The 25,311-nt window shown below is 47.0% G+C and overlaps 1 protein-coding gene across 5 annotated transcripts in view; it reads left to right on the forward strand.

Annotated features, from left to right (window-relative positions):
* The window catches only part of DNAH1 (dynein axonemal heavy chain 1), a 144,992-nt gene that overhangs the window by 84,698 nt on the left and 34,983 nt on the right, over positions 1 to 25,311 (forward strand). For all 5 annotated transcript variants that reach the window (XM_030568242.1, XM_030568245.1, XM_030568243.1 and 2 more), the window contains 15 exons: positions 650 to 807; positions 1,004 to 1,177; positions 1,543 to 1,581; positions 2,918 to 3,096; positions 3,940 to 4,170; positions 6,377 to 6,573; positions 7,930 to 8,065; positions 8,401 to 8,609; positions 9,294 to 9,465; positions 9,871 to 10,062; positions 11,430 to 11,540; positions 14,429 to 14,614; positions 20,892 to 21,083; positions 22,722 to 22,889; positions 25,040 to 25,231. In XM_030568242.1, the coding sequence (XP_030424102.1) occupies positions 650 to 807; positions 1,004 to 1,177; positions 1,543 to 1,581; positions 2,918 to 3,096; positions 3,940 to 4,170; positions 6,377 to 6,573; positions 7,930 to 8,065; positions 8,401 to 8,609; positions 9,294 to 9,465; positions 9,871 to 10,062; positions 11,430 to 11,540; positions 14,429 to 14,614; positions 20,892 to 21,083; positions 22,722 to 22,889; positions 25,040 to 25,231 (2,536 nt within the window). The remainder of the gene's footprint in view (positions 1 to 649; positions 808 to 1,003; positions 1,178 to 1,542; positions 1,582 to 2,917; positions 3,097 to 3,939; positions 4,171 to 6,376; positions 6,574 to 7,929; positions 8,066 to 8,400; positions 8,610 to 9,293; positions 9,466 to 9,870; positions 10,063 to 11,429; positions 11,541 to 14,428; positions 14,615 to 20,891; positions 21,084 to 22,721; positions 22,890 to 25,039; positions 25,232 to 25,311) is intronic.

Raw genomic sequence — 25,311 nt, forward strand, 5'->3', positions numbered from 1 at the left:
AACTAGCAGCGATCATTCCCACAATCTGGGTACTGGATCTTCAAAGAAACTGGTGAGGGGAGGAAATGTTAGCTATTGCATGCCAAGAATCATCCAGCATGGGCTAGCAGCATTAATTCTTAACCCCAAAGAGGCTTGCTTCACCCTTCACCATTCACAATCTGATTTGATGCATCCAGTGATCTATTGTGTGAAGTCCATATAAGACATTCTCTCTGATTCACTTCAAGTTCTCCTGACTGACAATATAACATTTAGGGGTATATTTCGCTACTTGAGATATGCAGGTGACTCCCATCATCATTAATGGGTCACAATGCATTCATCAAGGAGGGCAAACAGACTGATGGGGCCAAATTCTGGTCAGTCTTACACCACTGCATCTATACGGGCTTCATTGGGATTGGATAGGTGTAACTTGAGACAGAATTCTGAAGTAACCAGAGGACTTCACCTGAACACTGTGTTGTGCCTTTTCGGGAGATAGCGGGGTTGGAATGCAGATCCACAGAAGGGGGGTGAATCCATAGACAGCTTATGCAGTGGGTCCTTTGGACTGGGTTGTGTCAGGAGTCCTTTGGTAATAGAAGTATTGGGCTGTGCTCCCTTCAGCCATCTCCATTCTCACATACTTTCTCCATCCTTGCAGGAGAAAGGGGGTGTTTGGTCCTCCTCTTGGGAAGTACTTCATATTTTTCATTGATGACCTAAATATGCCGGCACTGGAGACCTTTGGTGCACAGCCACCCATTGAGTTGCTTCGGCAGTGGATGGACCACCGGGGCTGGTACGACAGGAAACAGATTGGTATGATCCAGGTTCTTTGCCTAACACTGTTTATATTCTCTAGGGTTGGCATGCTGACTAATTAGGCTAATTCAGAGTAACCAGCCTCCAGTGTGTATACATAGCTAGCGAGTGAGACGTAGGATTCATAGAAAACATTTCTGGTTTAGGCTTGGCATGCAGCTACACCATTACTTTCCTCTGGATTATTTCCCAGGTACCTTTAAGAATCTGGTGGATATTAACTTCGTCTGTGCCATGGGCCCCCCAGGCGGAGGAAGGAATGCCATCACGGCACGGCTCACCCGTCATTTCAACTATCTTTCCTTTACGGAGATGGAGGACAGCAGCAAGAAGAAAATCTTCTCCACCATTCTTGGCAGCTGGATGGGTAAGTTCTGAGAACACAAAGCTTTTCCTCTTCAATTCTCAAGTCTCTGCCCATCTACATCCCCCCTTGGTTAAGAATTAAGCTAATGAGGGGATTAAGAAATGCTGGAATCTGGAATGGAAAGTGTTTCTGAGAAACTATCATTTGACTCTGAGCACCAGGGTAAATTGGCACATTTTCATCATGTTCAGTGGAGATGTGCCAATTTACCACCATAGAGAATCAGGCCCTGAAAAGTGTACATAAAATCTGACATAGGCTAGTCCTCTTAAAAAGGATTTTCTGTGTGCTGGACAAAGTGCTGTGGGTATTATCTATCTTTGCCAATAGAAAACAATCTTTGTTTTTCTTCCTTGATTTTCTAGCCGGACTCCTTGGAGACAGAAGTTTCAGAGATCCAGTCCGTAAGTAAGAGTGACTGAACACAAACCATACATTGTGAACAGGACAGGGCTCACGGAGTGCTGAGAAGGATTCAAAACTATGAGTTACCTGTATCTTTCAGTAGACTCAGACATTTGCCCAGATGACTGGGCAAGATGTGTTGCATGATCTCTGCAGTTGGCTTCAGACGTTGTAGAAGAAGCAGGGGTTTCTTTTATTTTCCAACAGCTGTAGCCTGTGAACAGCTGAGCAGTGAGTACTGGAGTCTGTGAAGGTGCTGTAGCCACCCATGGAAAAGATTTTCAGAATAGAACAAGTCACTTAGAATTGATTTCATTTTGTGTTGTAGTCTCATCATCATTTGTCCATTTCTAGTTGCCTTTTATTCCCATCCATGGGCATGACCTGGGTGGTTTGGGACCAAGGTGTGAATTTAAGGTCACATCCACAGAGCTGAGCATCTGAGTGTAAACACTGGAAAGGAGTATGAACAGCAAGCTGTAACCAAGGGCCAGAGCAGAGATTTCTGGGCACCCGTGCAGGGATTCTAAGCAATGACAGGAGATGTTGGCTCCTAGGTATGAACTTGGGGCCAAAGCGAGGTCTGTGGGTGTGAGTCAAAGGTACAAGCAATGAATTTGGCCATGTTTGGTGGGATCTTAGTCAGCTTCGTAAAAAGTGGGCATGATTATAGAGTGTGACAGGGCTGTTACAAAGCTATTTTTTTAATAAGAAACTGGATTAGGATAAAAAATGTTTTGGTAACTGGCATGCTTTTAATCCTGCCTTTCACCACCCTCCTAGGAAATCGTTCTTTGAGGACCCCACGTTAACTGAGTTTGATGTGTGACAAATGTATCCCAGAAATCCAAGATGGCATAATGCTCATTAGGCGCCCCCCTATTCCCTTATTCGTGACATCCTCCATTACTTTCTACGCTCTCTTCTTTAATCTGCCCACGCACATAAGATACTTTTTTGTACATGTTCAGTCTTTACAGATGCTTCTGAGTGTGACCTTTGTACTGCAGCTGCTGCTTAGTAGGTCAGGGTTGCCTTGTTGGTAGGACAGGATTGATACTCGCTACTGAGCTCACGTGTGTGGACTAGTTGGACAAAGTCTGGCTATGACTGGTGAAGAGTCTCCCCTTGAGTATTGGTCAACACTGAGCCCGTTGGCTTCAGATTCAACAAGTATGGCAAGCTGAGGGGATGGCCAGGGCCTCAGGCAAGGTCCACAACGAGTATTACTGAACAATAGCAATAGTGGCATCAGTGTCAGTCTGCCTGTCTATTGTGCTTGAATTCTGTCAGTCCTTCGCACCCCAGAAATGCCGCTGCCTTCTGTTCCTGCAGCTGGAGCCCCTGGAGTCGAGCACTTGAATGAGCCCCTTGTTGATGCCACCATTCGTGTGTATTCAACCATCACGTCCCAACTGTTGCCTACTCCAGCAAAGTCGCACTATACCTTTAATCTGAGGGACCTCTCCAAAGTTTTCCAGGGGATGCTCATGGCCGAAGCCTGCAAGATCGAGGTGAATCCTCCCACCATTTTATCTCACATCATTCTGTACTGCTTGGGGAATTCCAGATCTCACTGCACGCAGGCCAAGGTTCAAAAAGGGACATAGAAAGGGAAGAAGCTGCCAGAGGCCTTACATTATTAGTAGGGGCTTGTTGCATTTTCCAGGTTACTCAGACTTGTGCATTTTGACACTACCCAAGTGTAATAAATGCACAGAAATACCCTATTTGTTGTGTCTTTTTGCACAATTCTAAATATGAAATCACGTGTAAACTGGAATGGATGCTGCTAGAGGAGTTCCAACACCCAGGATGCTGTCTTGGGTCAGTTTCCTTTGGGGGAAAAGACAGTTTACCTAGGGATATTGTGGGTTCTCCACCACTTGAAGTCTTTAAATCAAGAGTGGATATCCTTCTAAACTATATGCTGTAGCAAGATATGGACTTAGTACAGGAATTGCTGGCAGAAGTTCTTTGACCTGTATTCTGCAAGGCAGTTTAGATTATCATAATGGGTCTTTCCAGTCTTAATCTCGGACCTGGTGAAAATAGTAATAAAGGAAAAATTAAAATCTAATAAGAGATGACGGATTGAACTCTAACAATGTGGATTTTAAAGTTACCCTGGCCTGGGGAATAATCACAGATGTTTATTGCAGTGTTAATTAACTCCTCTGTAAAGCACATGATTTAGCATGGAATGCTGCTAAGAAAGGGGTTTAGCAGTGTCCTTCCAATTTCTTCTTTTTCTAACTGAGAGTTAGAAAATGACCACATGTTCTGGAGGTAACCTAGCAATCCTGCAGGAGGGACTCGTAGCCTAATGGACATATCTCACTGGGATTCTCTGCCAGGACAAACTGCACCTGCTCAGGCTCTGGTATCATGAGAGTTGTCGCGTGTTCCGCGACCGCCTGGTTAATGATGAGGACCGCAACTGGTTTGATGATCTGATGAAGAGCATGATGGCAGAGTGGGACACCACTTTTGAGGAGGTTATTCCCTACCAGCCCGTTCTGTTTGGGGATTTCATGATGCCTGGTGCTGATGTCAAAATATATGAACTAATTGATGACCAGGAAAAGGTAGGATGCTTTTGATTTCTCTCCATTTTTATGACTTTCTTTTCCTTGTATTCACTCCTGTTGAACACTAAAAAGGCATAGCTGATACAAGCTATGGGTCTTCTCTAGCTGAGTGTTTGTTTAGAATGTGTCTCCTACCCAGTGTTAACATTGCTGGGCTATGTTGAGGTGGTTAGGATATGATCCCATACCCAGTGCCAGCCATGTAATGCTCTACAAAGTCAGGCTAGCCTCTAAATGCATGATGGACAAAATATGAGAACCTGAATGGAATTGAACTAGGAAGTGATGTCTTTCCAAATTCCCCTACTTCTTCTCGTGTTTGGGCAGGTAATAATGATCCTGCAAAGAGCAATAGGCAACCTTCTGTGCCAACCCTCCTAACCTGAGTGCAATACTCAGAACTGGAGGATGGAAGTGACTAGGAGGAATCCCAGCTTTATGTTCAATAGGACAGTGCTAGCCAGTAAGATCTTTACAATTGACCTTTACAAGTAATTATCATTACTTCAGGATTCCCTGTTGGAGGAGAGTAGTACTACCAGGGCCAGCTCCAGGGGTTTGGCCGCCCCAAGCAGCCAAAAAAAAAAAAAAAGCCGCGATCGCAATTGCGATCGTGATCTGCGGCAATTCAGCGGGAGGTCCTTCGCTCCGAGCTGGAGTGAGGGACCCTCCGCTGAATTGCCGCCCAATACATGAAAGTGCCGTCCCTCTCCAGAGTTGCCGTTTGATAAGCTGGTGCCTGGAGCCAGCCCTGAGTACTACTGTGGTAATGTTAATAAACAAAAGGTAAAATTATAAAGATTTTATTGATAAGCAATGTAGTTTGCACTTACTACTAGAAACAAATAATATCATCACCTCTCATCTCATGATTGCTAAATGAAGTACATTCATTAATTCAGCCTCCTCTCTGGTAGGTAAATGTACCCATGCCCATTTTATGGATGGACAAAATACACGGTGAGGCCCAGATCCATAAAAGTATTTAGACTTCTAATTTCCATTGATTTCAAAGGTATGAGAGATTAAGTTACTTGCCCAAGTTCCCACTGTGAATCCATGGCAGAACTGAGAGTAGAACCCATAAAATATTAACCCCAGGTCCATTGCATTAACCTCTGGGCAACACTGTTGAAGAAGATCCTGATGGAATTGGCACAAGATACTGTTTAAATAATCGTGTTGGTGAGACGTTTTGGCTAGGGAGGTTAAACTCAATATAGTATTTCCTCTTTTCTGAAGGGGTGGATTCAGGTGATTCTTTGTCTGGTGTGACAAAGTTCCTCTTCTACCTTGGTGGGTCCTGCGCTTATTGGCAGATTTGCTCACCTCAGTGATCTTCCCCACAGTCTGGATCAACTCCACTTGTGTCTGTTCAGGAGTTGGGAGGTTTGGGGGGAACCCGGGCCAGCCCTCTATTCCAGGTTCCAGCCCAGGGCCTTGTGGATTGCAGCTGTCTATAGTGCCTCCTGTAACAGCTGCATGACAGTTACAACTCCCTGGGCTACTTCCCCATGGCCTCCTCCAAACACCTTCTTTATCTTCACCACAGGACCTTCCTCCTGGTGTCTGATAACACTTGTACTCCATAGTACTCCAGCAGCACACCCTCTCACTCTCAGCTCCTGGTGCCTCTTGCTCCCAGCTCCTCACACGCACTTCCTCTCCTCTGGCTCCTTCCTCCCTGACTGGAGTGAGCTCCTTTTTAAATCCAGGTGCCCTGATTAGCCTGCCTTGATTGGCTGTAGGTGATCTAATCAGCCTGTCTGCCTTAATTGGTTCTAGTAGGTTCCTGATTACTCCAGTGCAGCCCCATCTCTAGTCACTCAGGGAACAGAAAACTACTCAGCCAGTGACTAGTATATTTGCCCTCTACCAGACTCCTGTACCACACTGGCCTGGGTCTGTCACACTGGTTTATTTCTCTTTTTCAGCAGCTACTCTTTCCATCTTGAGTCCAGAAAATGAGACCCACGTGGCCTCTAATAGACCACTCCATGGCCTAGTCAGCAGGAGATGATTAGAGGTAGTGCTGGTGGCCCCTTCTTGAAGTGAGCACCACATCAGATGTACGTTATTTTGACCTACATGTGGTTCTCAAGGATCATTCTGCCATGAGGGGCTGGTCTTTCCCTTGGATTGCCTCTGGGAAGCTGCTGTGCTTGCCATGTTGTTGTTTTTACCTGTCTCTGTTTGCCTGCAGCTTATGCGTGTGATTGAGGAGTACATGGAGGAGTACAATCAGATCAACACCACCAAGATGAAGCTGGTGCTCTTTATGGATGCTATGCAGCACATCTGCCGGATCAGCCGGATCCTTCGCCAGGCGCTGGGGAATGCTCTCCTCCTGGGCGTAGGAGGAAGTGGAAGGGAGTCTCTCACCAGACTGGCATCTCACATGTAAGAAAAAAGACTTCTGTACAGCTAGCACCGAGCAGCTGTGCCAGGGCTGCCTTTCTATTAATCTCATAGTCTGTTAATTAATACCATAGCCGCTATGGTAGTGCTAGCTCTCAACACCTCCCATTCTGTCCCATGAGAAAAACACCAAAGACCAATCCATGCCCAGCGGCCTAGTGATGTGCTCTACACAACAGTATGAAACACACAGGTTCAATTCCTGGTCTCTCTCCCATGCCAGCAGGAGCTCTGGACAGCAGGAAGGCAATGGCATAAGTTACAAAGTAGTAACCGCTTAGTAAGGCATGGTATTGGCAGGCTGTGAAAGCAATACCAAGCCGTCCTTCAGAGCCAGGGGCTGAGAGGTATGGATCTTGAGAACAGAGAGGTGTAAACTTGGGGGGAAAGGGTCCTGGGGACTGATGAATATAGAGAACAACTCAACAAAAATACACACATTGGTGTTTCTAAGGCAGAGATGGACAAAGTACGACCCAGGGGCCACATCCAGCCCTCTAGACATCTTAATCCAGCCCTCAAACTTCTGCTGGGGAGCAGGGTCGGGGGCTTGCCCTGCTCCATGTGGCTCCCAGAAGCAGCAGCATGTTCCCTCTCCAGCTCCTACACATACGGGCAGCCAGGGGGCTCCACACGCTGCCCCCGTCCTAATCGCCGCCCCTGCAGCTCCCATTGGCCGGGATCCACAACCAATGGGAGCTGCAAGGATGGGGCCTGCGGACGGGGCCGCACCTCCATGTAGGAGCTGGAGGGGGGACATGCCACTGCGTCTGGGAGCTGCTTGAGGTAAGTGTCCCCCAGAACCTGCACTCCTGACCCACTCCCATGCTCCAACCCCCTGCCCAAGCCCTGATCCCCCTCCTGCCCTCCGAACCCCTCAGTCTCAGCCTGGAGCACCCTCCTGCACCCCCAATCCCTCATGCCAACCCCACCCCAGAGCCCGCACTCCCAGCCAAAGCCCTCACCCCCCCTGCTACCCAACCCCCAATGTTGTGAGCATTCATGGCCCGCCATACAATTTCCATACCCAGATGTGGCCTTTGGGCCAAAAAGTTTGCCCATCCCTGTTCTAAGGGGAATGGACTAATCCTCTTGCAGGGTAAATGCAAATTTTATTCCAACCCTCCCTTTCGTTTATCTCTGATTGCACTACAGTACTATGCTCCTAGTAAAATGTGCATAAGGATAGCAACATGCTCATCATTAGGAGGGATAAGAAAACACATGCAATATGTTCCATTTCACATAAAAAAATCCTAGAGTGGTTGGAGTCTCTTATGAAAGAAGCAGAGTCCTGTTTAGAGCATGATTTTTACTTTGAGTCTCTCTCCCTCTTAGGGCCGATTATGAATGTTTCCAGATTGAACTTTCCAAAAACTATGGGATGGGAGAGTGGCGAGAAGATGTCAAGAAAATCATGCTGAAGGCTGGCCTGCAGAGACTGCCCATTACCTTTCTATTCACAGACTCACAGGTACCAGAGTGTTATCAGAGTGAAACGGCTGTCTCTCAGCACTAGTTCCTTCTGGTTCCAAGGGCATATTTCAAAATTTCACCATGGATTGTGAGCTTTGCCAGATGGTTCTACATCCTCAGGAAATGGTTGAACATTGTGTTGTAAATGTTGATACGTGCCATAAATGTTGATACATGCCATGCATTGTAGCACACTCCGTTGGAAGCCAGACAGCTTTGCAAGGGATCTCCTATCATGGAAGCTGAGATATTTGGGGTGGGGGGTGATTTATATGATGTCTGGACAACCAGCTCTGTTATTGCCATGGACACTATTTTTATTCTTCCATCTAGATTAAAAGTGAGTCTTTCCTGGAGGATGTCAACAATGTGTTGAACTCTGGAGACATTCCCAATCTGTATGCCCCAGATGAGCAAGATCAGATCATGACTACTATGAAGCCCATCGTTCAGGACCTAGGGCAGCAGCCCACCAAAGCCAACCTGATGGCAGCATATACAGGACTAGTTCGCAGTAATATCCATATGGTCCTTTGCATGAGGTATGAACCCTCCCAGCCTATGAGTCAAATCGTGAAATGATGTTGGGGACCATAGAGCTGCCTAGACTAAGCACAAGGCCTCCTCTCCACTCGTGCACAATTAACCCTTTTGTTCACGGTAATAATGTCTCTAAATAACACACTAATGCATTTGGGGCTCAGTTCCACCACACCTACTCACATAAGTAGTACTTTATCCATTGATTTCAATGGGGCTACTTGAGGAGTAAGGTACTGTGCCACATGGTAAGGATAGCAGGATTGGGACTACAATAACTTGCTCCGGATAGACTTAACATCAGTTTTACTTCTCAGATACCATCTTATAGGCTGAATATTCCTGTACTGTTATACTTCAGTAGCCCTCTGACAATCAAAGGAGGTGGATTTCCCTGAATACACACCATAAACCTTCCAAAGAGATACCTATCAGTGTAGCCATTCCTGCCAAGGGGCCGGTAGTAACCGTAGAGCACTGTATGGAGTGATCTCACTCCTACTTCCTTTCTCCCCTCACAATTCATCCTATAATAGACTCCCTTGCTACCTGCATCACCTCTTCCTTACGCTGTAGGTATATAGTATGCATTTAAGTGAGAGTCAGTATTTCACCCAGCTCTTTGGAACCTATCATAATGTGCCGTTCTCCCTTCTGTCCCCCTCAACCCAATCCTTACTGTCTAGCCCTATTGGAGAGGTCTTCCGTGCACGGCTGAGACAGTTCCCCTCTCTAGTGAACTGCTGTACTATTGACTGGTTTAATGAGTGGCCTTCAGAAGCCCTGCAGTGCGTTGCATCTTCCTTTTTGCAAGAGATCCCAGACCTTGAAACCACCTCTGAAGTTATAGATGGAATGGTAAGTGACATCCTTAAAATATAAGGCAGGGGTCCTGTGTATTCAACATGTAGTTGTGCTGGATGATTGTTAGATTCAAGCAATGCTGAATGCATGTAAAAAGTCCTCATTTATCTTGTCATGGAGAAATATTTTCTGGTGGTCTGAGTGAAATCAGGAACTAACTTTGTTACGGTTGGAGATGGTCATCTCCTCTTCTTTTTTATACTTCTGTGCTATTGTGGCCTTCAGATGGGACTGCCTGGCCTTTCTCTCTCATTGTAGCCCAATTGTATATAAGGGAATAGTAGTTTGGTTACTTTTGTGCTCCTCTCCAAGTCTTGTGCCACTTACTTCAATTTTGCTGGTGCATATACCTATATAGGACACTTCTAATAGAAGATCATCTTTCCCTGCTCCTTGTAGATTCAGGTGTGTGTAGCGATCCACCAGAGCGTAGCAGTGAAGTGCAAAGTATACCTGGCGGAGTTGGCCAGACACAATTATGTCACTCCCAAGAGCTACCTGGAGCTCCTTGACATTTTCACAGCCCTGATCGGGAAAAAGAAACAAGAGCTGAACACAGCAAAGAAGAGGATGAAGAGTGGCTTGGACAAGGTTAGTTCCTCAGAATCAGGGAAGCTTTGGGCTACCATCATCTATTTAATTGGTGTACTCTTTACAACTAAAGCTCCTGCAGTGATATCCTCCATCCCGCAAGTTGCCGCACTGCTGTTTACTCATAGTTATGCAATGAGAGAAAACATCTACATCTAGCTCATGCTAATATAGTGTGGGGCTTTTTCCCCCTCCTCTAGTGGCTAGTCCCCATAGAGGTTATATGAGCCTACTATAGCCACTAAGCTGGTTCTTCAGCTCGGTTAGTAGGGGCTCATGTTTTTAGATCCAGAGGCCCCTGGGTTCAATCCTATCTGCCAGTGACCCATCTAGGATGCATACAAGGGTGTGTGTTAAGGCTTAGAGTTGGTTCTGAATTACCTGGACTGAAAACAGAACTTGAATGACTGTGGGACACAAATGTGCCTTTTGAGAACCCCAAGCCATATTACTGGGGTCATGGCTGTGTAGCACATGGACAGTAGCTGCCAGAGGCATTCTGCCTAGAGAGGAAAGCAGCCTCCGCTGTTGCTGGGAGGACTGCATGTAGCTGTGGCAACTACTAAACCTTTGCTAACATGTGGTGTGTTCTCCCCTGGCCATGTAACCCCTCTGGGGGTGTTTAGCACTGTGGGTGCCGTTACCTTGCTCATGTGGAGTGCAAGCACATCCATTCTGGCTATGCTTACTTTGTGTGGAAAGGACAAAAGAAGAACATAAAAGGGGCTTTCCTTTCCCATTCACTCCCTGTGCAGCTGTTTGGGGTAGCTAGTATCTAGCCCTGTGTCCTCCCACCCCACCACTGTGTGTATAAACTTTGTACAATTCTGGAGCAGATTCTGAGCTTTCATGAGCACACGCTTGTCCTGTAGGCTTGAAAATAGGATCAGCATTTGGACTAGAAACATCCCCCACCACAGCTTCAGCTCATTGCTACTCTTCCTGAGAGCAATACTGCTTGCAAGGTGGGAAAATTTTGCCAAATTTTCATTAGGGCCCTTTCACATAAGTTGTGTACCTGCGCAACAGACAGTTGCTCACACAAATGTTCATAGTGCCAAACAGATGTGAATATGTGCAGCAGGACCACACCCGTTTTGCAAGCAGCACTAGGTGCCTAGAGCTGAAAACGTGACCCATCCGTCAGATACTGTGAAGTTATTTCACAATAAGATTTTTAATTAAAAAGGGCATTCGCGAGCCCCCTGCAAGCACCCACTCATTGTCAGACACTATGCAGCCAATTCCATCCCTAGGGGCAGTATTCCTGACCTTCACTTCACCTTCTCAAAATCTGTAGCATCATATTACCTTGGTATTCACTGAACACGGTACCTAAGGGACTGAATTTCTCTCGCTTCCTCTAGCTACTGCGAACAGCAGAAGATGTAGCAAAGATGCAGGAAGAGCTAGAATCAGCACGTCCCCTTCTGGCAGAGGCAGCCAAAGACACACTGGCAACCATGGAACAAATAAAGGTACAGGATGCTTATATAGAGACACAGCCTTTCCCCCAGCAAATGGTGCAGAGAACACAGGAGAAGTTAGGTTTATACTTTAAAAGCAGATTCTTCTCCTTTCTCCCTCCCCACTCCCTGTAACATGGTGTAATTGACATGGGAAGCTGTGCAAAAGAACCTATTGTATGGAGTCATCGATTCTAAGGCCAGAAGGGACTATTGTGATCATGTAGTCTGAACTTCTATATAGCACAGGCCAGAGAACTTACCCACAATAATTCTTAGAGCAGAGCTTTTAGAAAAACATCCCGTCTTCATTTCAAAATTCCCACCACCTTTGGTAAATTGTTTCAGTGATTAATTACTCTCACCATTAAAAATGTACATATTATTTCCAGTCTGAGTTTGTCTAGCTTCAACTTCCAGCCACTGGATCACATTAGACCTTTCTCTGCTAGATGGAAAAGCCCATTTTTAAATATTTGTTCCCCATGTATGTATTTACAGACTGTGATCAGGTCACCCCTTAACATTCTCTTTGTTAAGATAAATAGATTGAGCTCCTGGAGTCTATCACTATAAAGCAGGTTTTCTAATCCTTTAATCATTCTTGTGGCTCTTCTCTGAACCCTATCCAATTTATCAGCAGCCTTCTTGAATTGTGGGCACCAGAACTGATACAATACAGAGGTAAAATATCTTCTCTACTCGTACTCGAGATTCCCCTATTTATGCATCCCAGAATCGCATTAACTCTTTTGACCACAACATCATACAGGGAGCTCATGTTCAGCTGATTATCCACCACAACCCCCAAATCTTTTTCAGAGTCTCTGCTTCCCACAATAGAATCTCCCATCCTGTAAATATGGCCTACTGTCTTTGTTCCTACATTTACATTTAGCTGTATTAAAATGCATATTGTTTATTTGTACCCAAGTAATCTAGATATCTCTGCATCAGTGACCTCTCCTCTTCACTATTAATACTTTCCCAGTTTTTGTGTCATCTGCAAACTTTATCACTATGATATTACTATTTTCTTCCAGGTCATTGATAAAGAAGTTAAACAACATAAGGCCAAGAATTGATCCCTGTGGGACTCCATTAGAAACAGACCTGTCAATGCCTGTTCTCCATTTACAGTTACATTTTAAGACCTATCAGTTAGCCAGTTTTTAATTCATTTAATGTGTGCTGTATTAATTTTGTATCATTCTAGTTTTTTAATCAAAATGTCATGCAGTACCAAGTCAAACACCTTACAGAAGTCTAAGTATATTACATCAATACTGTTACTCTTCTCAACAAAACTTCTAATTTCATCCAAAAAGGATAAAGTTAATTTGACAGGATCTATTTTCCATAAACCCCTGTTAATTTGCATTAATTATATTACCCTCCTTTAGTTCTTTGTTAATCGATTCCTGTATCAGCCACTTCATTATTTTGCCTGGGATCAATGTCAGGCTCACAGGCATATAACTACCCAGGTCATCCTGTTTATGCTTTTTAAATATTGGCACAATATTAACTTACTTCTAGTCTTCTGGAAATCCCCCAGTGCACCAAGACTTACTGAAAATCACCATTAATGGTCCAGTGAGCTCCTCAGTCAGCTCTTTTAAAATTCTTGGATACAAGTTATCTGGACCTACTGATTTAAAAATGTTTATCTTTAGTAAGTTCTGTTTAATATCCTCCAGAGCATCTAGTAGAATGGAAAGAGTGTTATCGCCATATGATGAGACTGCATCATCTGTTTTTCCCCAAATACAGATAGAAATATTGATTGAACACTTCTGCCTTTTCTGCATTATTACTGATAATTCTCCCATTTCCATCTAGTAATGATCCAATACCATTAGCAGGATTCTTTTTGTTCTTTTTAAAAACATCCTTTATTAATTGAATGTGTATTGTCGGGGACAGTCAGCCATTTGAGCATTCTATCAGTGCATTCCCAAGTGCTTGGTACAGAGCATATAAAGTGTTTTTTCCCTTGACCATGTGTAACCAATACCATGCTGAGCCAGGCACTTTACAGTTAGAAGCCTTGAAATTCACAGTTGTCCTCTGCTGGAGGGCCGCATTGATGCTAATTCTGTAATTGTGGCTCACCCTTTCTTTGAGAGAGACAGGTGCTCCTCACGTGGCTGTGTCCCATTTTGCCTAAGGCTATACCCAGCAAGATATGGTAAATCAGCCTGATCACTTCTAATAAGCTGCTCAAGTTTGCAAACAAGCCTAGATCTATAGTAGCCCTGTGAGACAGACATTTTCAATCTATTTATTTTCTCCACACCTCTTCCTTTAATTGATCCACTCATAAGAAAACCCTGTTTCCATTGCATTTCCCCTCTTGGACTTCCCAAGTGTTTTTTTAAACCATGCAAGACTGAAGCTGTTAAAAAGCCTAGGTGTGGTCAGAAAAGTGACTTAAAAAAGAAGCACCTTATTACTCAGAACTGTCACTTAGGTGTGTCCCAATTCATGTCTGCTCACTGCGCTGCCAAAAATAAACATTTACTGCAGTTTATGCCTTCAGAGCTAATGCAGCAACTATGGGAGAGGGAGCAAGAGTCTCTTCCGGCTCATCCATCAACAGAGCAGTGACATAAATGTCAGCTGAAAAATCTGTACTGCTAGCAGCAATGCACAAACTAGAATAGACTCCCATGCTGACGCTCAGATCCCGGAATGAGTCTGTGATGCTTGAGTAGGACAATGCATCTTGTACCCTGTGCAGATTTCATCAGGCATCAGTGACAGACACACACACATAGTAGTGGGAAACACTGGATGTTGTCAATGAAAACAAGGCTCTGAGCCAAACAGCGCAGGTGCATCGATTCAGGCCTTTGGAAAATGGTGCCCTTGTTCTGAGTCTGTGTCTGGACCTGCAGGTGGACACGGCCGTGGCAGAGGAGACTCGAAATGCTGTGCAGGCCGAAGAGATGAAAGCCAAAGTGAAAGCTCAGACAGCCCAGGCCATTGCAGACGATGCCCAGAAGGACCTAGCCGAAGCTCTCCCTGCACTGGATGCTGCTCTAGCCAGCCTAAGAAATCTTAACAAAAATGATGTCACAGAGGTAATAGAAGGTGGAGGGATTAATGCTTTTCGTGAGTATGTCTTTCTTGTGCAGCCCTCTCTGAATCGTTGTGTCATTGAGTGCCCCAGGAACTGTATTATGGAGCAAGGCTACATCATAGCTGTAAAGGACACTAGCAGGAGAATCTGCAATCTCCTTTCTGAAGCCAGGACTGGGTTCTAGCATTCAGGATTCCTGGTCCTTTAAAAAACTTTAAATTACATTTTTGTAGAGCCTTACCATGCTGAGACGCCAAGCGGCTTCACAGTAATGTTTACTAATGTGAATCCATATCATTAGACAAGAGGGGCCAGGGGAATAACAATGGGTAGGGCCCTACCAAATTTACAGTCCATTTTGGTCAACTTCACGGTGGTAGGATTTTAAAAGTCATAAATTTCATGACTTCAGCTATTTAAATCTGAAGTGTCACAGTGTTTCATAGATTCTATTAAATAGCTGAAGTAGATGCAGTGTAGATGCAGGCTTGAGAGGCTGGACACTAAATATCTTTTTAAAAAAGGGAGTGAACAGAATTAGTGTGGTTTAATGGAATGCAATAAGTGTCTTTGCTTTAGAGTTAACCATGGAGAAAGGAGGCCCGTTCCTGATTTCAGTAGGTGAGCAGTGCCAAGCAAGCCCACCGTCAAAAAAGCTCTGAGCTAAACCCCACATTTCAGCTCTGGAGCAGTACAGGAAGGAGGTCTTTAGCAGATGGCCTTGGGAAACAAAGGGAAACAAGCTCACCTTGAAACCACTGCTCCCCCTTTCATTCACAGGGCTGAGTTTGGAGCAGCAGGGAAGATGAGACAGGTGAAACCAGGAAGGACAGAGACAGATGCACACATGCCCCTGCCCCATGATTATGAATCAATATCATTAGGGAAAATACCATGAAACATGTCTCTTTATATTTTACCTGTCCACTGCTGCACCACTCACACCATCCTTCCAGCCAGCTGTAGCCCACTGCACTGGGTGAGGAGTGGAGAATTCCAGGCACTCACCCTTCCCCTAGTCTGCCCACACAGTTCACTCTCCTTCTTACCCGTCAGCCTCTGAGGGCATAATGCAGAGTTCAGTGAGGTTTCCCACTGTGAATCATGGAAGAGTGTTAACTTCTCTTCACAGTGGCCTGTGCACCATTAGAAACCCACCCACCCTCAGTGTGACAGATTTTATACATGGTAGGGGAAGGTTTCCACTCCAGTGTCAACCCCAGGTACTAGCCTCATGGGGGGATTTGATCTTTTTATTGTGAGGAGGAGGACAGGACAAAGTAATGTGCAACTTATCAGCATAGCAAGGATCTCTGCGATTCTCCTCCCTTTGGGGCAAACACTTCCAGAACAGGCAGCAAAAATCTGCTCAATCTGCCCCCTTGGGTGCTGGGTGAAGTTGTTCCCTTGCTGAGCCCTAGGAGAAGGCTAAGGCCTGTTTCTCCAGCTGCTGCACCACCTCCCTCAGCTGGTTGGCATCACGGAAGAAGTGCACATAGAGATTGCGCTCCGTCTGCTGGAAGTGGGTCTGCAAGGATTTCCGTTTGGCCTTGAGGTCACTCAGGAGGTCCATCAGCATCTGATAGAGTTTGGCCTGTGTAGCACAGAGTTGCTCCATAGGCTCAGCCAGCTCCTGCAGAGAAAGGGGAAAAATCGAAACAACTGTGTTGTGGAAGTGTAGGAAAGGAAAATCCTCCTGTCATTACATTAATGAATCATGGAGCTTTAGAACAAAGCAGCTCCACACCAGCCTATCAGGATCCCCTATAATCCAAAGGGGATGTTGCAAGTAAAATACAGGTGCCTCTGCAACATGACCCATGGCTGATTGGCTGGCAAGGTCACATGATTTTAGAAGGCCTCTAGAGAGACCATGTGGAGAAGAAAAGCAAGTGATGACACCACCCTAGGCGTTGGAGGTCCTTGCACACCTGGGCATTCAGCAGTAGTTGATTGGAGTCACTATACATCATCTTATAGAGCATCTCATCATCAGACTCCAGCATGGGGAGCTGGGCTGGGGACACTGCAAGCTGCACCTCCAGCATCCTCTGCTCCTGGCGCAGGCGTGAGCCACGGCTAGCCAGCGTCTCGTAGGTGCGGAAGAGTTGCTTCTCCTGGCCCTGCTTCTCCAGCATCTCCCAGAGCCTGAGAGAGGGGAAAAGACAACACAGAGTGAGGGCAGCAGCCAAAGCTAGGGAGCAATGATTCCCTTAGGGACTGGATGGAGCTAGCATCCCCACATCTCTGGGAGCCCATGGTCAATCCACTCCATTGTCTTGTCACTAACAGTAGTCCACACCAGGTGCTTCATATACTTCAACTATCCAGAACCAGGTTATCTGCCCACAGAGGAAGTTTCTGTGTCAGCATAGGGGTTCCAAATAGCTGTAGTACCCATTGGCTGGAGCATGGCTGAACATTTGCCCTTGTTGATCCATAGAGAGTGAGATGGGTGTGGAAGGTCCATGCTCCAAGCTCTGTATCTATCTGGCTGAAATGTCTGGATCATTGGTGCTAGAGACTATTTTTGGTGCAAACCTCCCAGAGGTTTCATTTTGTAAGACTGGTAAATCAAACAAGCAACTTATCTACCCAGTTTCTGGCACTTTCCCTTGTATTATGAGAGGGGGAAAGGAAGCAATAGATTTTCCTTTTCTAGACTATTCATTATTTTGGATCCATCATACCCCCCCTCTTCTCCATCTCTTTTCTAAAGATTTCTTCATATGGCAGCATCTCCAGGTCTCTAATAATTTCTGATTTACTCTCCCACTGATGGGCATCACGCCTCCTCCCCAGCCCCAAGGCAAAGCCATTTTTACCGTATGGTGGTGACATCACTGGGATCTATCAGAGTGCGTGGACAGATCTTGGTGTACAGGCTGGAATCCTCAAAGCAGGCGAGCCGCCCTTGTAGATTGGCACTGGCTTCCTGCAGGGCAGCTACCATCTTTTCCAGACAGGTCCCCACTTGCTGCTGCTCCTTCTTCTCCAGCTTCAGTTGCAGCCCCAGCAGTTCCAGTCGGCTATGCTGGGCCATTAGCTGCCCAGCAACCTCTTCCTGCTTCAAGGTGGTATACCCAAGGTGAACTGCTTCCCTATCGAGCTCTGCACGCAGGACAGGCAAGTGAAGGAGGTGAGCAGTGGCCTGAAGGAGGGGCACAAGGTGCTGGGTTTGGGTCTGGTCTATGTCACTTTGGAGGGCGCACAGCTGCTCCTGGAAGGTGGCTATGCGAAGGCTGAGCTCATCCTCCATCATCTGCAAAGCAGAGCACAACCAAGAGACATGCACTCACAGATATGAGAGGTCTTCCTGAACTCTGCAGAAGCAGACCTGCCTGGAGCTTTTTCTCCCCTTGTAATATATACTGGCTCCTACCCACACCTAAATCAGAGGCTTTCCCATGGCCCATGTGCCACTGCTACTGGAAGGGTGGAAGACAGGAGCAGGGAGAGAGAAGACCCCTACCTTGTTCTCTTTGCTGCTCTTCAGGGCCCTCTCTGCCCACTGCAGTCCAGCCCGGATACCATCAACTTCTGCTGAGGTGGTGATTAGCTCTTTCTGGCTGCAGATGTAAGCCAGTGTCATGCGTTTCAGCTCCTCCTGGTAGCTGCCTAGGCTCTCCAAGATATTGACTTCAGGACCCCCCATGATCTCCAATAGAATTATGTGGGCAGCTTCTGCTAGTCCCTTCACCATTTCCTGGCAGCTGTCATGACCATATAGGGCTTCCACACCCGCAGCCTCTGCTTTGGAGCGGTTGTCCTCTTCTGGCAAAGATTTCTGGGGGAGCCCTGCCACTGTCTCCCTGACCAGATCCTCCTGGGTCTCTACACCCACTTTGGGACCTACCTTACACTCATTGACACGCCCCATGTTTTCTGGCAGCACAGTCTGAGCGAACCTTGCTGGGGCCTGAGTATCCGGCTTTGCTTGGGAGCTTCCCTGTCTCTTCACTCTCTGTAAGCCTGCCCCCTCAGCATCTGGAGCCTGAGTGGAGCCTGGCAGTGCCTTCTGGATGAATGCCACTAAAGCCCTTGTGGCCAGCTCCTCTAGCTCCATGTAGTGGCCTAGATCTGCCTCAGACATCAGCACCAGAAGCCTCCCATTCCCAGCTTCCCTGTACCACTCCGCCAGCTGGTTTGCTGCCTTGCAGACCTGGCTCAGAACACTGTTGGTTTGAGAGTTCTCCCTCTCTAAGTCCAGCTGGGCCTTCCTCAGCACCCGGCCCACCTTCCTTTCCTTGTCTGCCAAGTGGCATAACTCCTGTTTCAAGCTAGCTGCACGGATCTGGAGCTTGTTGCGCCGTCGCAGCTGACAAGCACTATGGCTATGCAATGCCTGTGCCTCTCGCTCCAGTGCCTCTAGGGGCAAAGCCTCATCCTCTGACATGGCCCCCTTCAGCTGCGGGCATTGGCGGCAGGTTTGCAGCACCTGCTGTAGGGCTTCACCTTCCAGAATAGGCTTCCCTGAACTGAGCAGGGTCTGATAGGCTTCCACTTCCCCAGGACTCAGTACATTCTCCTCCCCCACGGTGTTACAGAACCACTCAAGGAACTGCTCTGTCTCGGGACAGTCAAAGAGCCAGTCAAAGTCCTTCTCGTGAAGGGCATCAGCCATGGGGTAGACAGTCTTCAGGGTCTCCACGAACTCCGCCCCTCTGTTGACCGTGTCCAGTAAAAAGCCTCTTGAGCGTCTCCGGGTGAACATGGCAAGAGTAGTTAATGCTGAAAAACAACAACAAACAACTATGGCATATTTCTGTTGTCCCTGCCATGGAGGCACAACACTCCCACAGCTCTGCTCAGCAGCCACCAGATCTACCCTGTGCAGCACTCTCTGGCTCCAGCTCTGGGGAGGACACCAGTCAGTCTCTTCTCCAGCTCTGAAGACAAAGCCCTAAATTCAGGGGACACCTTCCAGCAAACCAACCCCCAGGGCAGCAAGAGATCAATAGGAAAACCCAGGGAGTCAAGCAAGTGAACTCACCCTCACTGCCCATTGTCTCAGGCCTATTGGCTGAACCCATCTGAACACACCAGGTCTGTGGGGGATCCAGGGGTTTTCTAATGAAGGCAGATCATGTAGCTACTGTGCAGTAGCATTTACAGCCCTAAGGAAAGTGGAGAGATACCCATCCCAAAGGATCAAGGACAGGCTCCTGGTAATACTCACCAGCACTATCGTTCCTACTCAAATCTACCAGCACTTGAGGGCCTCACTTAAATGTGTCTTTCCTCATCAATCATGCTGATTTCACCTGTAGCCGTGAGAGCCCCCAACCTGCTGGCTCAGGTGAGATGCTTTACCAATCACTGTATTCAGTAATAATTTTGCTCATGGCCTTAGCACTGAAAGAATGACAAAGCAGAAACCCCAAAGCCTGTAAGGCAGACTGCGTAACCTGAATAAAAAGGAGGGATAATTACCTAGGAGTAGGAAATCATAACATGCATGCTAAGGTTCTGATCAGGTATAGGCAGTAGTTACGTTATATCCCACCCTACACACCACTGAGATCACTAGCTAGTGATATCAGGTGCCCCACATCGCTATTTTACAGAGTGTACAAATGACCAGTATGCATGGCATAAAATCTGCTTGTATGTTAAACACAAGTCAGCACATGGGTGAGAGATCCTGAGTTGGGGGAATGGCTATAGCAATGATACAGAGAATACTGCCAAATAGAGACAATCAACTCTTACATTGCTGGGAATCAGCAAACCCAGATTTAAAGGGACATTGTAGAGTTCACCATCATGGGGGAAGTAGTGTCTGGCAATCTGAACAGAGAACTTGGTATTTCCCTGGCTGTGGTACTGACTGGCTCTGTGGCTTTGTGCAAGTTTCTCCACCCCTCTACGTGCACTGTATGGAAGGTTGTGGTAAGAAATTCCACTTTGGATAGTATATGACAATAATACAGGATTCAGTCCCTTCCCTGTGTCAATAGCTGGGCTGGGCAAGCTGGTGTTCCCTAGTGCTAAGGGAAGGAGTTACATCTCTACATTGGTGCGGTGAAGGGACCCTCACCACCCCTGCGAAGAGGACCCTTCTGCAAACACAGGGACCATATAAACAGAGACCACCTTTTTAGGCCTACACACAAGGAGACAGACTTAAAGCTCCTAGTGCTTAATTGCTTAGCCCTTATGTGACATCAGCACCATCTTTTTTGGCATGCAATAGTTGCCAATATGCAGTGCAGAAAATCAGGTTAAGGGCTGTGTTGACCCAGTCCCCAACTTACAGGGACACTTATTTTTTCTAGGTGCGAGCTATGCAGAGACCTCCCCTTGGGGTGAAGATGGTGATTGAAGCTGTCTGTATTATGAAAGGAATCAAGCCCAAGAAAGTGGCTGGAGACAAGCCAGGCTCTAAGGTGGATGACTACTGGGAACCGGGCAAGGGCCTTCTTCAGGACCCAGGGAAATTCCTGGAAAGCCTGTTTAAATTTGATAAGGTAAGTAATGGCAGAAGGCAGAGAGATGGTCATGCAATTGGAACTCAGGGATCTGTCCACCCCTGAGTGCCCAAAAAATGAGAGGGGATGTGCTAGTCCTATAGGTAATGAGCTGATGGTAGTATGCCAGAAACAGATATTTGGAGCCAACTTTCAACCCAGAAGCCAAGGGCAGTAAATTTAAGGAGTGTGAAGGGAAAGCTAGGGTACATGGCCTAGGATGGGGATTCACTTTTGCTAGATAATCAGTAGTTCTTGCATGGTTTTGTTGTTTGATCACCTTAGGCAACAAGAAATTATTAAAGACACAATAAATTTCCCCCTTCTGATTCTCTCCTTGCCTTGCTCAGGAGCAGTGTTGGAGCACACACAACTGCAGTTCTAAAAGGTGGTTTCCTAGTCTTGCACAAGGAGATTATAGCGATGCAGCACTCACCCTGCAGTGCCTCCTGCAGGTCATCCAAGGAATTAGCTCATCCAGCCTTTGGGGCACCCTCTGCAGGCCAATGTCCCGCTTGTCGCTGGCCCCTGTGTCCCTCCCAGACCCCAGTGCCCCTTTAGCTTGGGTGCTGCCTCCTGGCAGTACCCCCACTCTCTGGGCTCCCCTCCCAGGGGAATCCACACCCTGCCTCAGTGTTCACTGCTAGTCATCATCTAGCCCCAGCACACTGGGGCAGACTGCAGTCTATAAACTACTCATCATCAGTAAGGCGGGTTTAAACCTGCTGCCTCCACCTACCCCCGGGCTGCACCCCTGCAACTCCAGTACCTATTTGGCCTTAGGCAAGGCCTGCAGCATGGGGATTTTCCAGGCGGGAGTTCCCCGGCTCCCTTGCCCTATTCCCCAGCACTGCTCTACTCAGTACCTTTCAGTTCCCAGACAGCTGGGTCATCCCCTCTCTACCACTAGAGAGGGACTACCTGTGCTCCTGGCTCACAGCCTTTTATATGGACAGCTGTGCCTGATTGGGGCGAGGCCTGGCTGTGGCTGCTTCCCCACTCAGCCCACTTTTACCCTACCACAGCCATCTCCCAGGGCTGTTTTAAGCCCTGCAGGGCAGGAGTGAGTGACCACCCCGCTACAGAGATGAACAAGTAGCCATCATGCCTCTGTGCTGCAACAGTTTATTTTGTAAAACTCTTTAAGTGTCAGCAACACAGAAGCATAACTGTCTAGTCCAGAGCTCAGTGGCTGCAGTGCTTGGGAAGTCCAGGCTCACAAGCAGTCTTAGATCTCTCACTACATAGCAAGTAGAGCAGAGATTCCATAGCTTTCTTGGGGCCTAGCAGGAGGACGATTATCTGCTCATTACCCCCAGGTCTCTGGTTAGCTGGTTCAATCAGCAGCAGTGACATAATAGGAGTCCATGTGTTCCTTCTCCTGGTGAGACGATAACTGTAGCACTTGTTGTGGTCTGACAGGAATGGGGGAGTCAGAGGCTGAAGAGGACTGTGTCTGAGGATATGGGAGATGCTTGCAGCCCTGTTTGAACTGGCCTGCATTTAGTACCCGACATAGCAAGGAAAGACATTCACTTACAGGGCTTGTGACCAGGACTAAGATAAAGAGATAGAGCCCCTTAATGCTCTCAGCCCTTTGCTCACTATCTCTCATCCCCACCCCATCATTCCTTCCAGGACAACATTGCAGATACAGTAATTAAAGCCATCCAGCCGTATATTGACAACGAGGAGTTTCAACCAGCAGCCATAGCCAAAGTGTCCAAAGCCTGCACCTCCATCTGCCAGTGGGTGCGCGCCATGCACAAATACCACTTTGTGGCCAAAGGAGTGGAACCAAAGCGGGTAAGAGCATTGCTTGTGTGTGACGCACTGGGGTTCATGGCACCTGGTGAGCCTGGAATAAGGGCTTGCCTACATTTACAGCACGGCACCCCTGCTGCTGTAGAGTGTAGTGAAGATGCTACTTATGCTGATAGGTGGAGGTACTACACCTCCCTGAGAGGCGGTAGCTGTGTTGACAGGAGAAGCCCTCTGATCCACATAGCGCTATCTACACCAGCGTTTAGATCAGTAAATCTGCATTGCTCAGGGGTGTGGCTTTTCCATTTAAGTAAATGGGACTTGCAGCCCTTCCTGATGGGAGATCATGAAAACTGCCAGCCACATGGGAGAGACCAGAGAATATTTAAAAATGAACAGAACAAAGAGTCTGAGCCCAAGCACGAGGAACCAGGTATGAAATGTCAGCCAAGAACAGGCCCTCTGGAGGAATACAGCAATCCCAGCAAAATCCCTTATCCCAAACATCCCCAAAACTAATACTTTGACAGTGCAAACTGTATTTAGAGGAGCTCCCCATATCCCACTCGTATTTTAACTTAATGCTCTCTACTGGGGGTGGAGGGCAGGGAGGAAGGGGAATGCAACCCAAGCCAGCTCCTCAGCTGAGTGTCAATCAACATGGCTCTACTGAAGTCAGAGCAGTGCTGATTTACACCCACTGAGGAGCTAGCCCCGGAATCCTGCTTTACTACTTGGCTTATGGGCTGCGGCAGCCATCTGGAGACTGAGCAGGTAGTTGGATGGGAATTGAAAAAAAGTGATAAAATCATTGCATCGTGGCACAAAGCTACTCCTCCATCCTCCTGTGATGGCAGCGAAGAACACTAGCGATCTTTCATTTGCTTGCCAAAATAATTACATGCCTAGGCCAGCTAGAGAGTTTGCAAGGTTACTCCAGAAACTTTGCCCTCCCCCCTACTCCATCCAAAGTTCCACCCCTTTGGAATTTGTCAAGTAATGATACAAGAGCATCTGAGCTGGATCCTCAGCTGGTGTAGCTCTGCATAGCTCTGATTTTACAGCAGCTGAGGAGCTGGCCTATGTCTCCCTCTAGCTGTAAGAACCAGCTGGTAGCTTTTTTCAGGAGTAAAGAGTTGATGTGGGTTTTGACTATTGCATTTTATGATTAAGTGTTTGGTGGTGAGGCAGACATTGCTCTGTGCCCACAGAGGGCCTGCCTTCCCCTCCTGAGCACATGGGCTTCTGGAAGAGGGGAAGGGCACAAGGCCCTTGTGTGATGTGGGGGAAAGTTTAGCTGCTGTATTTGTCATTGGATTTTTTGTACAGAAGGTAAAATGTAAGTTTGTGGTTTAGAGACAATTGTGGTGTAGGAGGTTAAACTTTCATTCTAATCCTGGCTCAGAGAGCAATTCTTTTGTGAGCTTGGGCAAGTCACCACGTATCTGCTTCAGTTTCCCTATATATCAAGGGGCGATAATACTCACCTGTCTTTAGGGGATTTGAGGAGTGATTCGTTGATATTTGTGTAGTGTTTTGAACCGTTGTATTATTATTATTTTAGTTCCTGTGGAACATTATCATTTTCAAGCACCTGATTGCACTTAGAGAGGTCTTTGGTGCCGTGTTTCCTGGTTAGAGCTCCCCAAACGTCTATTTGTCAACATTGTGTATAGTCTGTTTTCTCTGCAAAGTCAGGATTTGGGGGATGGGATAACAGTAAGTAACAGTGCTTAACTCACATCTGTGGCTGCTGCTACTAACAGCAAATCAGGTTCCTAGCAGCTAGTGGTTAATCTTGATAGATCTGACCCTGAAAGATACTGGGCCCCCAGCTATGTCCCCCAGTGGTTTCAGAGACACCTGGGAATGTTCAGCATCTTTGAACCTCAGGCTGTTTATTTGGGTGCCTAAACACTAAAGTAGGTTCTTAATGTTAAACACCCTATTAGCCCAAGTGGCTTGGCCAAGGCTGTGATGAATTAAGCTATGGGTTGGATAAGCCAAGGCCCACGGTACCTTGGAGATGGGATAGTGGGAAAGCAGTAGCATTCAGGGGTGAGGGTACTGAATTCTGACTGCATAGCATGAACAGCCTAGGTAGTTTCTCATGAATATAGTCCAGCTCTAAGCCCTCTACCTTGTGGGTGGAAGTCTGCTCTGGAGTTCCAGTGCATCTTCTCTTTTCACAGCAAGCCTTGCGGGAGGCAGAAGAGGACCTGCAGGTCACTCAGAAGATCCTTGATGAAGCCAAGGACCGCCTGAGAGAAGTGGAGGATGGCATTGCGACCCTGCAGGCCAAGTATAGGAGCTGCATCGCCAAGAAGGAGGAACTGGAGATGAAGTGTGAGCTGTGTGAGCAGAGGCTGGGCCGGGCTGACAAGGTGAAGGACAGAGCCAAATTCCAACATCAATTCCATGGCAAACATGCTTTTGGCATATTCCTCACTAGTAATGAGACTTG

This window comes from Gopherus evgoodei, chromosome 7 (assembly GCF_007399415.2).
Source record: "Gopherus evgoodei ecotype Sinaloan lineage chromosome 7, rGopEvg1_v1.p, whole genome shotgun sequence".
NCBI lineage: Eukaryota > Metazoa > Chordata > Testudines > Testudinidae > Gopherus > Gopherus evgoodei.